The sequence below is a fragment of the Musa acuminata genome, chromosome BXJ1-8, assembly GCF_036884655.1.
Source record: "Musa acuminata AAA Group cultivar baxijiao chromosome BXJ1-8, Cavendish_Baxijiao_AAA, whole genome shotgun sequence".
Lineage (NCBI taxonomy): Eukaryota > Viridiplantae > Streptophyta > Magnoliopsida > Zingiberales > Musaceae > Musa > Musa acuminata.
The window spans coordinates 44,702,116-44,718,331 of record NC_088334.1 but is presented as its reverse complement, the minus strand read 5'-3'; the positions used below and the strand labels follow the sequence as shown (position 1 = coordinate 44,718,331).

General features: G+C 38.4%; 2 protein-coding genes across 3 annotated transcripts; both read right to left on the bottom strand.

Annotated features, from left to right (window-relative positions):
• Positions 1 to 52: 52 nt before the first annotated feature.
• LOC135588103 (lysM domain-containing GPI-anchored protein LYP6-like) lies at positions 53 to 3,873 on the bottom strand. Of its 2 annotated transcripts, XM_065080051.1 has the most exons (5): positions 3,115 to 3,872; positions 942 to 1,059; positions 690 to 851; positions 573 to 604; positions 53 to 471 (listed from the first exon to the last, which is right to left on the bottom strand). In XM_065080051.1, the coding sequence occupies exons 1-5, from the start codon at positions 3,776 to 3,778 to the stop codon at positions 188 to 190; spliced, it is 1,260 nt and encodes a 419-aa protein (XP_064936123.1). In that variant the 5' UTR covers positions 3,779 to 3,872; the 3' UTR covers positions 53 to 187. The 2 variants fall into 2 exon arrangements, with proteins under 2 accessions (XP_064936123.1, XP_064936124.1); XM_065080052.1 differs by lacking the exons at positions 53 to 471; positions 573 to 604 and having other exon boundaries at positions 686 to 851; positions 3,115 to 3,873.
• A 1,521-nt stretch (positions 3,874 to 5,394) lies between these two features.
• On the bottom strand, positions 5,395 to 14,684 carry LOC135588102 (uncharacterized). The gene is made up of 5 exons (XM_065080050.1): positions 13,375 to 14,684; positions 12,593 to 13,272; positions 12,410 to 12,499; positions 5,798 to 6,538; positions 5,395 to 5,671 (listed from the first exon to the last, which is right to left on the bottom strand). Exons 1-5 carry the CDS (start codon positions 13,472 to 13,474, stop codon positions 5,597 to 5,599), a joined length of 1,686 nt encoding a protein of 561 aa, XP_064936122.1. The 5' UTR covers positions 13,475 to 14,684; the 3' UTR covers positions 5,395 to 5,596.
• Positions 14,685 to 16,216: the final 1,532 nt, after the last annotated feature.

Genomic DNA, 16,216 nt, shown 5'->3' with positions numbered 1-16,216 from the left:
AATTGAATTATGAGTAATTCATACAAAGAAAGGCATAAGATTAATCATAATACTCATGAAAGTAACAACAACTGGATAAATTAGATACGTAAATATAGGTCTCGGCAAAAGTCAAGATACATTAGACAAGCTCGCCAATGAACAACCGATGCAAAATTTGCTTCCCAGCATAGATAGTTGAAGAAGATTAAAACAGGGAGTTGGAAAGACCCAAAGATAGGCCAAACAACCATAAAATGTGGCTTAATGGACTAACGAAAACCGCCTCAGAAATGCTTACAGAAGGGACGTAGGCAGGAGAAACACCAGGTAGCGAAAATGTTCCTGGCACCGTTGCGCTCGGCGTTGTAATAGTACTAGTACCTGCCTGGACTGCCGATGGCGATGGCGATGGCGATGGTGTTGGAATGAGAAATGAATCATGGATTACTGTGGTCGGTGGGGGTATCACTGGAGGAAGCTGATGTTGCCCTGAGTAATACCGATCGGATAAATTATGCTGTTTCCACACTTGAAATCACATGAAACAAGCTGCTGTAAAGGCTCATGGGAAGAAAGTAAAAAAAGATTACCTGGACACTGAGGTTGAAGAGATGTGGTTAACCTGCATGATGAATCAAAAATCACATACTTTGCTTTATCAAAAAGAAGATGATCAAGATAAAAGAATCCTAGTAGAAGTTGCTTACACAGTGGCGATAGATCCATTTACAAAGCCACCATAATTGCACGAAGTAACATTGCAACCAGCGCTGGTCTGCTGTGAAGTATAGTTTCCGATCATAAGATTGCTGTTGCTGCACTGCATGCTCGAACATGATGCTGACAAGGATGCTGGTGAACAATACAATCTGCAAGAAGTTGCAGTTAGTTTGAAGTAGAAAAAAGGGGGAAAACAAAAACAAAAAGTGCACAAGACAAAGTAGAATTCAATTGAGTACCTGAGATTTCCTGGTCCACAACTGCATTGAACACAGTGGCTAGCAGTAATGGCATAAGTCCCATTGGCCACAATCAGGCCATAGTCCGATGCATAACTTGGAAACATCGATGCACATGCTATATATATCAAGGGGAAATAAACTACAAGCCTTAGTGCTGAGAGAATATTATCAATGACAAAATTTACATGCATCTGAATTAAGGGGGAGAAGAGAACCACTTCCAAATGTTGTTTGTTCATATGATGAGTTGTATATCACTAAACTGTTAAGACAGAAATCACATGTATTTCATGTTTGTATATGCGGAACTCATTCATTCTTGTACACCATTCGACATAGATTATGTAAATGGAGTACTTGGAAATAAAATGGTCCATGAAAGTCAACTTCATAGGAGATACAGATCTTTGCTTTATGAGAATCTAATCTGGCTTTCAAACTTATGGCTTAATCACATCAGTATGTAATGGCAATAAAAGGTCGGCTGGCTTAGAGCAGAAATAGGGATATTTAAAAAAAAATCACAGAAGCTTCTAGCACACTCGATCTCGGTGGCTAAAAGAGCTCCTTTATGTATGTTACTCGAAAAGGACAAAGAGAATTACCTCTCCTTAAAATGATTCCTTCCTCAAGATTCTTGGATTATCATATTCCTCCGTGAGATTGCTTTGACAATTATATATTGATATCAATCCCCTTCCTGTTGTTGATTTTTTCTTCTAATCCAAAAGCTATAACGTTCCTATCCCAACTTGTTTCTGTTTTTCGTGATCGTAGACAGAAGAATTTTTTTTGCGATACACCTTGGAATAAACTTAAATGACTTTCATGAAAATAAAGGGCCTCTCGGTATACCGATTTCATGATTAAATTGTATTACTTGTATTATCCAATATGCTTTATTATTATCACTTGCCAAGTGAGACACCTCGAATACACCTAAATTCGATTCTGGAATCTGTTGCCATCAACATGCTTTAATAAACTCCAAATGTAGCAAAAGAGAAACTCGGTATACCGATTTCATGATTAAATTGTATTACTTGTATTATCCGATATGCTTTATTATTATCACTTGCTAAGTGAGACACCTCGAATACACCTAAATTCGATTCTGGAATCTGTTGCCATCAACATGTTTTAATAAACTCCAAATGTAGTAGAAGAGAAACTCGGTATACCGATTTCATGATTAAATTGTATTACTTGTATTATCCAATATGCTTTATTATTATTATCACTTGGCAAGTGACACATCTCGAATACACCTAAATTCGATTCTGGAATCTGTTGCTATCAACATGCTTTAATAAACTCCAAATGTAGTAGAAGAGAAACTCTGCATCTCACAAGACCATGGATATTCAGATTTATACATGGCCGCGACCACATCCAGTTCTCTTATAATCTCATTCCCAACAAAATGACATGCATTCTAATACGTGAAAACACACCCAAAGCTCAATTATATCGACAGAAATGCTAAGCGGTACAAGATATATTAGCAGTTGAACACTGCCTTTGCTTTAGCATCCGAACAGAGACCTCTAGTTCTTTCCCCTTTTCAGAAGGAACATGCTTCGTTGAATCTTCTGCCACTGGGAAAATAAATATTCAGACAAATGACATAGCATCCATCTTCATCAAGTTAGACAAAACCCTCAACATTTTAGTCGATGATAAGTTGCTACATTTTACAGCTGAATTGTCACACTCATTTCAAAACTTTTACCCTGTCAATGGCAAACACTCAGGTGTTGAGGCAACCAAACTGTTTCTGCAAATGCTTCACAGCTTGTCTGTCTCCCATACTACAATATCCCTTCAACTCGATGAGCGAGATTCATACTAAGTTATAGAAAATTCTCAAGCCTATGGGCGAACTCCCACATTCGAACAATGAAAAGGCTTAGAACAGTATAATGTGTCATTTTAGCATGTCTACAAGTCTGAAAAATCAAGGCTTTATGGCTTCAAAAGAGAAGCATATGGTTTTTAGCCGTTCCTCTCTTGTAATATCTATAGTCCTCTAAAGATGGAAGTATAGGTTGATATTGGTTCTTTACTCGTGCCACTTCGGGCAAGCATTAGACTAACTTCTTTGACAAGAGACGAGAATGATGCACATAAATGAGGCTTATAGATACGATAACAAAGTGCGTCTTCTAACCTGGCAGCGGAATGGCGAGTATGTCACCTGGCCGGATCGAAGGGCTCCCCATGGCGTTCACGTTCATGATGTCCGTTATGGTGGTGGAGAAGCGGGCGGCGATGGCGGGCACGGAGTCACCGGAGCGAACGACGTAGGAGAGGTAGACGGTGGGGAGGTTGTTATCGGTGGAGTTGAAGCAGGTGCAGGGGAGGGGGATGACGAGGGTGCGGCCGACGTCGAGGGCGGCGGGGTCGCGGATGTTGTTGGCCTCCTGGATCTGGTCGGGGGTGGCGAGGCCGGAGTAGACGGAGGCGGCGATGGAGGTGAGGGTGTCAGCGGGGCGGACGGTGTAGCGGGTGGAGAGGGAGCGGCGGATACCGCCGGAGCAGGAGCAGGCGACGGGGACGCGGAGGAAGAGGCCGGCGGGGAGGATGCGGTTCTCTACGCCAGGGAAGGAGACGTCGATGGCGTTGGCGGCGAGGAGGGCGGTGGCGTCGGCATGGAAGAGGACGGCCAGCTCGGAGACCTTGAGATCGGCGTAGAGGGTGTAGCCCAGCAGCGCGGAGCAGGAGGCCGTACCCGTGCACGGTTCGATGGTCGACTTGGCCACGGCCGCGCCAGCGCCGGCGAGGATGGCGACGGAGAAGAAGAGCAGTGGCAGAAGAGGCTTTTTCTCCTCCATTGCTTCGTGCCGGCCTTTCTTGGTTATCTTTTTTTTTGGCTTTTGAGGTTTTGTTGGGCATTATTCATTCGTTCTCCGGTGTCTCTTTTAACACCTCGCTCTTTCCTTTTTTCTCTTTTATTGGGAAATGGGGTCTGCGTCAGTTGCAGCACAGCAGTAGGAAAGACAGGGAAAAAAGGTAGGTGGTGCAGTTGGGAAATGTGAAGCAACGGTCGGCAAGGATAGTGTTAAAGTGGTGGGGGGGATGTTTATTTCTGGAGGGAGGGAGGGAGAGTCAAGTCTGTGGGCTGGTTTGATTTTATATTTAGTTTATATTGGAATTAATTTGTCTGAGTGTTATATCTTTTTTTTAGTTTATTCATTGGGTTGGGTATCGGTTTCTTCTTGGTGTGTTGTCTGTGCAGAGGCCGGGGTTTCTTGTAGGGTTTTAATTTGAGAGAGAGAGAGAGAGAGAGAGAGAGAGAGAGAGAGAGAATGAGTCGTTGGCTTGACAAATGCTTGATGTCTATGGATTGTATAAACAACCCATTCAAACGTCTGATTGACTCCGAGACGTACGTGTCTGTCGTGCATGCATGACGAGAGGTGCTACTTCAAGTAGAAGTAGAGTTGGGTCATTGTCTTGCCCTTTTTTATTTCCAGTAAATGAGGCTTCTTGCCAAGTCAACAGCTTTGTGGCGGAAGTGGTAAAGGAGCCAAAAAAAGTTAGACAGCCACCATCACGTACGAGCTATCTAATCACACACTATTTTAAGTGATTCATATTTTTATATGAATTTTAGGGCTATTTTAAGTGATTCATATTTCTCCCAAAAAATTATATTTTAAATAGTATTTTTAATTTAAAAATATTCAAAAATAATCCCTCAAATTAATTCTCTTCGTTAAAATTTTCATTAATTTTTTTTCCACCAGTTTAGAGCCATTAATTATTATTATTATTATTATTATTATTATTATTATTATTATTATTACGCTCAGAATATTATAACAGATTATTATTTTTATTTTTATTTAGATAATATTATTCTTAAACTATCATAAATATTTATTTAAAACCTAATATGATATAACAAATAATTTTAATATGTTTAAATTTTATTTATTTAATTTATAATATTTTTAAAATAAATTTATAATATTTTTATTATGATTATCAAAACACTATTAGGATGAGAACGACCAGATAATTCAATTTTTGTTTTTGAATTAAAGGAAACTGTTTGAAAAAACCAAAAGGAGATGCCTTTTAGGAAAAACGAAAAAAAAAATCTTTTCTAAAAAAAATCCCATAAATTTTAACTCCAAACAACCAGCACTTATGAGCAATTTACCAAAAAAATTCCATACTTAATTTTTAATTTTCAAATTATACCAAAAGTCGATCCTAAGATGGTAAAAGAACAAACACACCCTTGTTCTTTAAAGATTATTACATGGTTTTATAGACATTGAGTTTTAATCTATCCATTATTACAAAATTTATTGCAAAGAGAACCATTTTCTTTCCAAACCACTTTTCATTTCTCAAAAAATCAACATTTCAATACCCAGTGATTTCATTAAGCAACAACAGAAACCTTACCATAAACGTTTCAAAGATAGCAAGCCATAGATCCAAGAACTGAAGCAATTATATCTTATTCTGCACTTTCAAATTCATTTTGACAGCTGAAGGCAAGAAAAGAAAAACCAATTGATTCTTTTCACCAACCTATATTTCGAACAACTAATTTTTAGTCTCCTAAGTATCAATGAGAAACTCACTTCAGAAAACTAGCAGAACTTTTCAGATCTCAAACAAGATGTGCTCAGTCTTCATGCATCTTCACCAGACAAGTTGTTCGCATACAGATCTGTTGCCACAATCTTTAGTGGTCTTCGTTTCTCGTACTGATAAAAAAGGATGCGAAAAAAAAAGAAGCAACATAAGCTTTAGGATATAAAACCCACAAGATAGGGACCAAAAAAAGAAGACCATGTGCAGTGACAAACCAGAAAAAGTCCTAAAACTTTTACCTTCTTAAGGAAAGCATCAATCTCCTCCTCTGTCAGAGCTTCCTCCCAAGCATTTTTATCCCATCCAAGAGATTGCAAGAACGCTTCTTCTTCTGGGTCAACTATGGTGTCGGAAGATGGATTGGCTTCTCCATTGTCGGCATCAAAACTCTCAGACTCATCAGAAGCACAAGAATCTCCATTTAAAACATTTCCATTTTCTGTTGAACAATCCAATACTGATGGGAGGCTCTTCTTTCTCACATTGACAGAAGTGATTTGCAAGTTGTCAACTTCCTTCTCCAAGCTTGATGTCGGTTCAGTAGAGCTGGCTTCTGGAATTGCACGTGGACTGGTCAACGATTTCTTCCTCAGTAAATTGAAGAAATCATTCCTATTCTTTGATTGAGAAGGAAGTTTTCTTTCGCCATGCGAGATATGAGTTACAGCACCATTCTTGCTGTCAACTTTAAAGTTTTGGTCAGTTCGTCTCTTCGAAGGAAGAACTGCAGCAGTTGATGTGAGACCAGTGGGGTCCATAACTTTGCCAATACCAGATCCATCTTTGGCAACATGAGAGATGCTATTCTTCTCTCGGTTAAGAACATGAAAATTTCCCACTTGAGCCGTCTTTGCAATATCAGATCTAGCTGATGGTCGGAAAGTATGGTTCACATGTGATTGCTGGCCAACCTTAGCAAGAGAACTGAAATCTCCGCCTCTTGCTATCTTCGATCTTGTCTTTTCTGATAAGCTGCAACTCTGAGGGCAATAAATGGTCATGAGCAAATTAAATTTATTTGAGTCAAGAAAGGAACCAAACTGTTGCTGCCTTCATGAAGAGAAAGGCAAAAAAAAAGGTGGGGAATGAAAAACAAAAAGAAAGGGCTGTAAAATGATAACACCTACCTCTTGTACGCTATCATAACCAATCATAAAAATTCTCTTTCAGCTTATTAGCTGACCATATCCAATTTGCATCTCACAATGGATGCATATTGGAAGTCTAATGTCTTGTGGCACTATATGAAGTTCACAATCTAAGAACATGGATATTTCAAAATGCTTGTTGTCCATGCTAGATACATATCCATATTATAAATCAATGTTTGATGTTGTTCCATGCTAGATGCTTCATTGAATTATCCAATTGATAGAGCAAATACCAAAAGATCATACATATGAAAAACTTAAAAAGACACTTAAAAAATGAAATGGTAAATCCTAAATGCATTCTCTAGATGAGGGACAAGATACCTTCAATCATTATACTTCTTCACTCTCTATATTCCAAGCATTATGTTGGTAAATTAGCTTTTCTCCCTGATGGATATCTTAGAAATTCTTGTTAATTATTAGTTCATGTATCATGTAATGTGACTACATGTTCTAAACTTCAACAAACATCAATTATTGAAATTATATATAGTTAGTCCAATTCTCACCTCAAACTCAGACATACTTTTCCTCAAGACAAAGCAGGAGAAATACTCAATAAATGCTTACCGCTTCTCACCAACTGATGCAAAAACCTACACTCAGGTCTCTACTTGGGCATTCTTGTAGGACTTGAATCTGACACAACATACTCATGTCAGTTTCTCTTTGTCTCTAGTTTACTTTCTAGATTTTCCTATTATGACACCTCTAAACTACTACTAAGCTCCCAATTTCATCTGTGATATCAATAAGCTGAAAAAATGAAAGATCAAATCTGGCAAGACCATTAAATAATATTAAAGATAACTTCATACACAATTTGAGACCACCTCAATGATACAGTCTCTATCCATTTGTTGTAGCTTTCCAACAAATTATCCATTATGATCACCAAATCCTTTGTTTTCGAAAAGATTTATTTTTATATGGAAGTCCTTTTTTCCTTTCCATCTGCTAGAGGAGTCTTAATAAACTGCCAAATATAAGATAATTTAGATTATACATTTTTAATGTTGTGCTGTGACAATGCCTAGAATTCTAGATGCAGTGACTGACAATTTCCAAGCAAAATTTCACATAAGAAGTCTAATTCCATCTCTCTCTCTATATATATAAACCCTCCCATTCTTTTGTTATCTAGGTTATAGCTGCACAATGGTCCCCAAGATCATAAAAAGTGACCTTACAAGTAAATAACAATGCAACAACTGTTCTCCTGGAAACCATTGAAGCATCTAACTGGCACAATGCTTAGGATTCTAGATGTAGTGATTATGACATTTTTCAAAATAAAAGTTCATAAAAAAAGTCCACTTCCACCTACACACAAATATAAAATTCCCTCCCTTAGTTTAGTTATCTGGCTCCATAGCGGCACAAAGATTCCCTCTTCCAAGTTGAACTAAGAGGTCATACAAAGATGGCACCACCACCTCCTCCTCTACCAACTTCTCTGCCTCCTCTATCACTCTCTTTGTTGGTCCAATCAATATTGACCAACGTTGACCCATACACCTCTTTCTCTCTCTCTCTGCCCCTGTTGCCTCAACTCCTCTTCTCCTTTTCTACCTCCTCTCTCACTCTCTTTCTCTTCTGGTTTGGTTGATACTAACCATGCCTACACTCAGTATTGGTATTGATACCAAACCAGTATGTCGATTGGACCAAGATTTTAATGCTTGATCTTAACAGCCTGTTGAAACTTAAAACAACATGCCCAGAATACTAATTAATCAATTCTATTAAAGTCTCACCAGTAGACCTTCATAAGCTGAAAATATTGTTAGTTGACCACAATAAAACCTTCCATCCATCAATTTTTGACCCAACCTAAGTCAACTTCAGAGACAATGATGGCTTTCATCTTCAATCATGGAGCAACATATGACATCAATCACATTAAACCTCAGCATGTGGAAAAAAAACGATAGTATGGCTGATGGCATCCCTATTGAGGTCTGGAAAAGTTTAGGAGACAAGGGAGTAGCGTGGTCAACTAGCTTATTTAATAAAATATGAGATTCACAAGAGTGTATGATGAATGGAGGAATAGTTTTTTAGTGTCAATTTATATAAATAAGGATGACAAACAAAATTATTCAAATTATAGAGGAATTAAAATCATGAGTCATGAAATTTTGGGAATGAGTTATCAAAAGTAGGATAAGGCTTGAAACAAATATATCTGAAAATTAATTTAGTTTTTATGTCCAAAAGATCAGTCATAGAAGCTATTTATTTATTAAGACAATTAATGAAAAAGTATAGAGAAAAAAAGATTTGCATATGATTTTTATTGACTTAGAGAAAGCCAATGATAGGGTTTCTAGAAATTTATTATAGTGTGTTTTAGAAAAGGTGTATCCATTAATTATATTGATGTTATTAAAGATATGCATGATAATATAGCTATTAATATTAGAACTCTAGGGAGAGTGTCTAGTGAGTTTTCTATTAACATAGGATTACACCAAGGATCTGCATTAAGTCCCTACCTTTACACATCGATAATGGATGAATTTACTAATCACTTACATGATAGACCACCCTGGTATATGTTATTTGTTGACGATATTGGTTTAATTGATGTGAGCCTAAGTGGAATTAATTATAAACTGGAACTATCGAGGCAAATCATAAAAACTAAAGGTTTTAGATTAAGTAGGACTAAAACTAAATATATAAAATATAATTTTATTGATTCTAAAAATAAAAAAAATAATTAAATTAGATGGACAAGAAATCCCTTTAAGTAAAAGTTTTAGGTATTTTGTATCAATTATTCAATAAGATGAAGAGATCAATGAAAATATTATTCACAAAGTAGAAACATGATGATTAATATGACGAGGGACGTTAGGAGTCTTGTGTGATCATTGGATACTTTTAAGATTAAAAAAAAATATAAAACAGTTGTGAAACCAACAATGTTATATGTATCTGAGTGTTGGGCAATTAAGAAAAAACATATACAAAAAGTTTGTGTTAATGAGAAAAAAATATTAAAATGGATATGTGGAGTTACTAGGAAAGATAGGAAAAGAAATATTTTTATTCATGAACAACTAGATATCACTTCAATAAAAAATAAGATGAGAGAAAATCTTTTAAGATGATATTGCTTCGATGGAAGATAAGATGAGAAAAAAATTATTTAAAATGATAAGATGAATGCGATAGTCAGAAGATGTGAAATGATTAATATTAGATTTACAATGAGAGGTAGAGAAAAATTTAAAAAGATCTTAATAGAAACTATAAATAAAGATTTAAATTCTATAAACCTAATTAAACATATGATTTTTTTATAGATCTCAATGACGACAAAAGATCCATGTAGATGACCACAAATAATTGAGACTTACAGCCTTGTTGTTGTTGGTGTAAAATCAATGGTATGACTACAAAATCAGATTTAGATCCTCCACTTTACAGAGCTGACTCGAAGGACAAATATACTTGCTACAAAATGGCATCCATTGTCGATTGCCAACCTCCTCCATCTGAATTTTCAGTTGAGCCTATTTTACTTGATTAGATCTACATCAAGTCATGTTTATCTTTACATTTATATTTTTTTCATTTACTTATATTTAGATTATTTATTGAGTCCAGAGTCGTATTTTGAGTTGTATCTAGATCTTGAGTTCTTATTTTGGATATAAATTGGTTTGGTGAAATCTTTAGAACATTAGGAAGCAACGAATGATCACCAAAGCCTCTTTCCTCATGTTCTTTCTTTGTAGGATTATTCTCCTCCTTAAATTGTAGAAAACCCCAATTAGGAGTAATATCCTATTAGCATTCCAGTAGGGAGTGATGCAAATTAATACAAACTAACATCAATCACTATGTAGCCCCTTGGTCATGCATTGTAATATGAAACAATTCAAAATTTTATAATCAAGTCATGGTTAGACATGAAAAATGGAGCTGTTGGAAATGCATGGAAAATGATTAATCAACATGATACAAAAATTTTGGAAAGCTTTAGAAATATGGAATCCGATATGAAAGTCAAAACAAAAAGGAGAAGTGAAGAACAACTTGCACTTCTTAAGTACATAACACAAGTTCTTAGAAATAGATTGGATCACTATAAGAAAAAAAATAGAAACTCCTAGTATCCTGCCAGGTAACAAAATATATCTCTGAGTGAGGATCAATTCAGAAACCACCCTGCCGGCACACTGTGGGGTGACCAAGTTTGCGGTTTGATAGGCAGTTGCAAGTCACAAAATGAAAAAGAGTGGTAGTCACATATTGCATGATAGGAAAAGAAAATACAGCAAAGGAAGAAGTAGAAGAGAGGAAAGGTATTGAGAGGAAGGAATGAAAGAGGAAGAAGAGGAAGTGGTATAAGTATCTCCCTCTCTCATTTTGTTTCCTGCACTCCAACAGTTTTTCTCTTTTTCTTTATATTAGTACAGGCCGGTACACAATAAGTATGTTGGCACTGGTTACTAGTTTAGTACCAAAATTAATGATCTTGTTACAATTATGTAAAATAATTTGGCATAGTGCTTTGAAGAATTAAGCCAAAACTATGAAAGTTCCAGAGCATGTATACCAAAATGAAATTGATAAAATACACCTCAGTAGATGGGAAGTTACAGAAGTTCCACTCTAAATTTAAAAGATTAGTGAAAAAAGCGGCTAATAGTAAGAGGAATCAAGTTGCATTGCATAAGTTGAGGATCTATAGTGCGAATTTAATTCTTCCAATTTTCACTTTCATTCTAGACTCATTCCAGCCTTGGGAATAATTTGGAAGATAGCTGTCTAGTTGCATGAGCTAAACTGAAACCAATATAATTTATTGTTCCACATGCCAGCTGACTTTCAACAAGGTTCATTAATCTAGAATTTGAACTGGAATCAACGCTAGAATTTGCGATCAGGTTGGGACAATTTGGTCGAATAGTCTAGATTAGACCAATGATAGGTCTTTGTTAGTCACCCTTATGTTGGCCAGAATCATCCTGAAAGCAATTGGAACTGGAACTAAAAATGATTGGAAACCATCCTAGTCCAGCCAAAATTCATCAAAACCAACCAACTTGGTCAAACACATGCAATCACCAAAGGGTCATCGGACTCAGCTAATTCAGATAAAGTTTTATCATTCCAAATTCTCCGCTATCGGGATGTTTTAGCATTGGTTCTGGGCCTTCTGGCTGAGCAAAAGTAAATAGACAAGTCCCACTTCCACTCTTACATATCCACTTGATAACCAACTTCAGATTAGGCATGGTGGGATCTACAAACCTTGCTGCTAAGTTCTTTAACGGATCCATTTACATAACCACTTGGCTGGGAAGAGCATCACTATCAAATGTTTGTATTTACAGACTTCATCACAAGCTCCTTCGTCCGGTATATGTCATGGTCAAACATTCCTAAATTATTGATCCAAACTCTTATTTTACTTTACATGGTTGATAGAACAATTACATGACACCTTATCATCAGAATTAAAGATGCAAAAACTTTTCTAAGTAACATTAGGGATTGTGTAGCTAAGCACTCTTTCGATAATTGTGATTAAGGTAAATCAGGAAGCCTGATCTCAAAGAATATTCATCTCACTTGAGAGTTAAAACAATGAGAAATGAAGAAAAGCAACAATATATTTAAGCAATAGTGTTAAAATAGGAAAATATGTCTCGCCAAGAAAAATGGAAGTTATGATACCATGGCTTTAGGCATCGAAGGCGTCATGGGTATTAGTTGCTTGCACTTTTTAAGAGCAAGTTCCTCAATCCTCTGAGTGTCAACAGTTAACTGCGAAACAATTAAAGAAAGAAACTAAATCCCGTGCTAGTGAAATCACCAAGCAAAAGAAACAAGAAATCACTATCTTATTCTATAATTTACCTGAGTGTTACCAACTTGGGATGGTGCCTGAGCCAATGCTTCTGCCATGTTTAATCCTGACATTGTAATTCCTGCTGCAGATGCCTGACATGTGGGAGCAGCTTGTAGGACAGGTGAGATTATGGTTCCATTAGTTTCAACTTTTACCGGTACTTCTGCCAGAGCTGAAGTTCCAAATATGACCGAAGAAACAACGGGAAGACTCTGAACAGCAGTTCTAAGGCCAAGAGGTGATACATCACCTGTGTCTGAAAAACCATGCTTCCCTTCAGCTCGAAGAGATGGAAAGTCTTTCTCAAACGAGGTTTTGCTAATGCTGCCACTTACAGTTCCCACAGAAGGAACAATATTATTTCCACTACTTCCAAGTTTTTTAGGCCAGGTGTTGACTTGCCTTCCAGCTATCATGGACTGGGAGCGCCTCAAGGCATCTTTTTCAGCCCCAACTCCAAGAAATGAATCACGATGATCGAAACCATTATCAACCAAAACTGACTTAATTTCCCTCTCACGGGAATCAAAATCCTTTTCCTGGTTTCTATCTCGAGACCTTCTGAAACTACTGTAAGCCTGTGATTTACCAGAGCTGCCTTTATCATAAATTGCAGAACCGTTAGAGCTCAAACTCCTTAGCAAGTTCCTGTCTTGGTCGCCAAGTGATTTATCTCTTGAGCCAAGCCCTACACCATTTTCACCAGCAGGAATAAAAGAAATATGTTAGCAGGAAAGATCATTATGACAAAACTGCAATAAAGGTAACAGTCATGTGGAATAAGAACTACCAGAATGTTTGGAAGAGTTGGATTGCAGGGCATTGTTGGAAGTGCTCCCGTTTGGAAATTTGTACCACTGTGGAACCAATGCCGGCTCACCTCGGTCCATTTTCAGTCCAGACCATTATCTATATACAGTTAAAACCTTCTACCTTCGGATCCAATCTATAACCAAATGAATATCATTTTCCTATACAAGATATGCTATCACAATAATTCCAGCATACTACTTCCAAAAGGCAAACCCTTGGCTTCAAGTCGCTACCATGGGCACAAAATTAGCGGTCATCTCAGAAGCAAGATTTACTCTACCAAAAACTTTAAACTGCACAGAAACTCCACAGGTACACACTAGTGCTTAAACTTGAAACCCAGTGCTTTCAAGAGAACCAATGTTTGCAAATTTCAAATATCCCACTAAATTAGCATCACTAAGTGCAAGATTTTACTCTGCTGGAAACTTTAAGCACATACAAAGCCCTCTCCAGAGAAATGCGAATGCTAAAGCTTCAATGCAGTTCTCCAGAAAGGTCCAAAATTTGTAATAAGCGTCACCAAGAGCGACAATTAGTGCGTCTGCCTGAGATTGTAAACCGCACAAAAACCCTCTACGCGAATGCTTAAGCTTCAACACCGAGTCCTGCCGAGACGGCCAAGATATATACGCTTCAAACACCCATGGGATGCCACTATGACCAATATCCAGGCAGGGATCGCCTCAAAAAAACCTTCAAACGAACCACAAGAAGGGAAGAACCCTAATGATCAATAAGGGGCAACCATCCATACAGGCAGCCAAAAGCCCAAAAGACGGCGCCGGATCAAGAACGGCGAACCCTAGACTCTGAATAGAGGGACTGAAAAGAAAAATCGGGAAGAGGGCAAGAGAACAAAGGGGCACAAATTTAGGGTGCACTCAAACCCTAACGGACATCGGATTGATGCCCCCAGAAGTAGAAGAGAACGGAGAAGAAATCCTTACGGCAGGAGGATGTTTTCTACGAACTCCCGGCCGATTCGATCGGTTCGGCGGCGTCGGCGAGGAAGGAATTCTCTCTGATCTCTCTAAACAGGAGGAGCAGAAGGAGGGGAAGGGATGGAAAGGGGGCAACTGCTTGGTTTATTGGTCGCGTTCTCTGTCGATCTCTACGCTTCTACGCTCGCTCTCTTTCGTTCGTTCTGTGCGCTTCTGCTATCGCTCGCAATGTCTCGCGCTGTCTTCTGTCTCTCGCTCGAGTTGTTGCGTTCTCCTTCGGCTTGGGAAAACCTACGAATCGGTGGTGGCGATGATGACGCTCGGTTTCGGCACAACAAACTTGGCATGTAGGCTCGTTATGGCAAGCCGCACCTCTCGATCTTGCTTCAGATGCGCGGTTTGATTTGGTCCGGTTTATACAGACAGAACGTCTCGAATGGACCGAACCAAACCACAATGTCATATGTTTGGGTTTGACTGCTGGTTCGATTTGAAGTATTCCAACCATTATAATTATATTTAATTAGCATTTTAATTAAATTTCTAACTCTTCAAAAGATAATCGAAGGATCAAAAGATCGAAAATGATAAAGGATTGCCACTTTACATCTAATAAAAAATTTACTAATAGTTCACCACCACTCAAAATTCATATAAACTTGAATGTTATGGTATGGTAATTAAATATAAATTTTCTTTATGATATTAAATTTACTAATAGATCACCGTCCTGTCACGGACAAACTTTGAAATAGGATATTTGATGTAATGCTTATATCTGTCCGTGTCTGTTGGCATGTTCATGCCTTGTACAGCGTGTAGAGGGGCAGCCGAAGGCTTATAAGTCTCATTTTAGTTGGGTTGGTGGCCTCTTTAGGCTTGTAAATAAAGGTTGTGTCATGTGGACACGTGCGAGAGCTTTTCGGTCTATAATAGACCATTTTACCCTTTGTTGTGCCACTGTTCAGAGCTTGTAAAGTCTGTTTGTAATTTGCATTGTCTATGAAGTGTTTTTCGGACATGTTTGCTTGTGGATCCCGATTGAGGCATTCTCTTTAACCCGTTCTCTCTTTTGTTGGTCCTAAGGGACAATGGGAGGCTTCGGGGAGGCTGACCTTTACGGACGGAGGCGTAAGGGTGCCACACGACTTAGGCAAAACCAGCTAAGTCCGTGTCATATGGTATCAGAGCGGGACAAGCACTCATAGAAACACTTGACATGCAAACGTGGGGGACCTAGCGGGGCTGCGTTAAGAGCAGTCAGCACACGCGCGACCGTTTGAGGGAAAACGGGCATGGAGATGTAGGGAAAAGAGTCGTTCAGACGAGCGAGCATCTGAGATTGGCATTCAGAGGAATGGCCAACCCTTCGCGCAAGGGGCACCACGAGAACATGCAAGCTTGGAAGAATTTGGAGCGCACAAAGGTTGGGATGGCTGAGTTTGAGCTACGGCTCAACGTTGACAACTATACTTGATGGTGCTCTAGGCAAGCGAGGCGCTTGGCAAGAATGAGGCCATCCAAGGTGGAATGAGTTGCTCAACGACCAAAAGAGTTATGCAAAGCTCACAGAGGTGAGGGGAATTGCTAACTCGAAGAATTTGGAACTCATGCATGGGCTTGTATGCGGACGATGGAATGTTCGTGGCCATTCCAAGGCGACCGAGACTCGGCGCCATGGAGCATTGAAACTTTCTCTTCGGCATGTGAAGGATACGTCCGTAAGAGGCTGAAGTGTGCAATGAGTTCAGCATGTTGCTAGGCCTTAAGGGGTGCAGCGGGGGTTGTATGGACGTGGAGTCGCAATCTAGCAAGTGCGTTTGCAGGAGGTAGAACAATGCACAGTTTGTTCAGCAGATCGGAGTAGTCCAAGGG

Bases quoted from the DNA above. Each gene is read 5' to 3' on its own strand.
- LOC135588103 (XM_065080051.1), bottom strand. From the start codon at position 3,778: ATGGAGGAGAAAAAGCCTCTTCTGCCACTGCTCTTCTTCTCCGTCGCC. The intron at 1,060-3,114 runs GTTAGAAGACGC...TGATATATATAG, and splicing joins ACTCGCCATTCCGCTGCCAG to CATGTGCATCGATGTTTCCA. The intron at 605-689 runs GTAAGCAACTTC...TTCATCATGCAG, and splicing joins AATGGATCTATCGCCACTGT to GTTAACCACATCTCTTCAAC.
- LOC135588102 (XM_065080050.1), bottom strand. From the start codon at position 13,474: ATGGACCGAGGTGAGCCGGCATTGGTTCCACAGTGGTACAAATTTCCA. The intron at 6,539-12,409 runs GTATCATAACTT...TATTGCCCTCAG, and splicing joins CTTCGATGCCTAAAGCCATG to AGTTGCAGCTTATCAGAAAA. The intron at 5,672-5,797 runs GTAAAAGTTTTA...CTTTTTTATCAG, and splicing joins TTGATGCTTTCCTTAAGAAG to TACGAGAAACGAAGACCACT.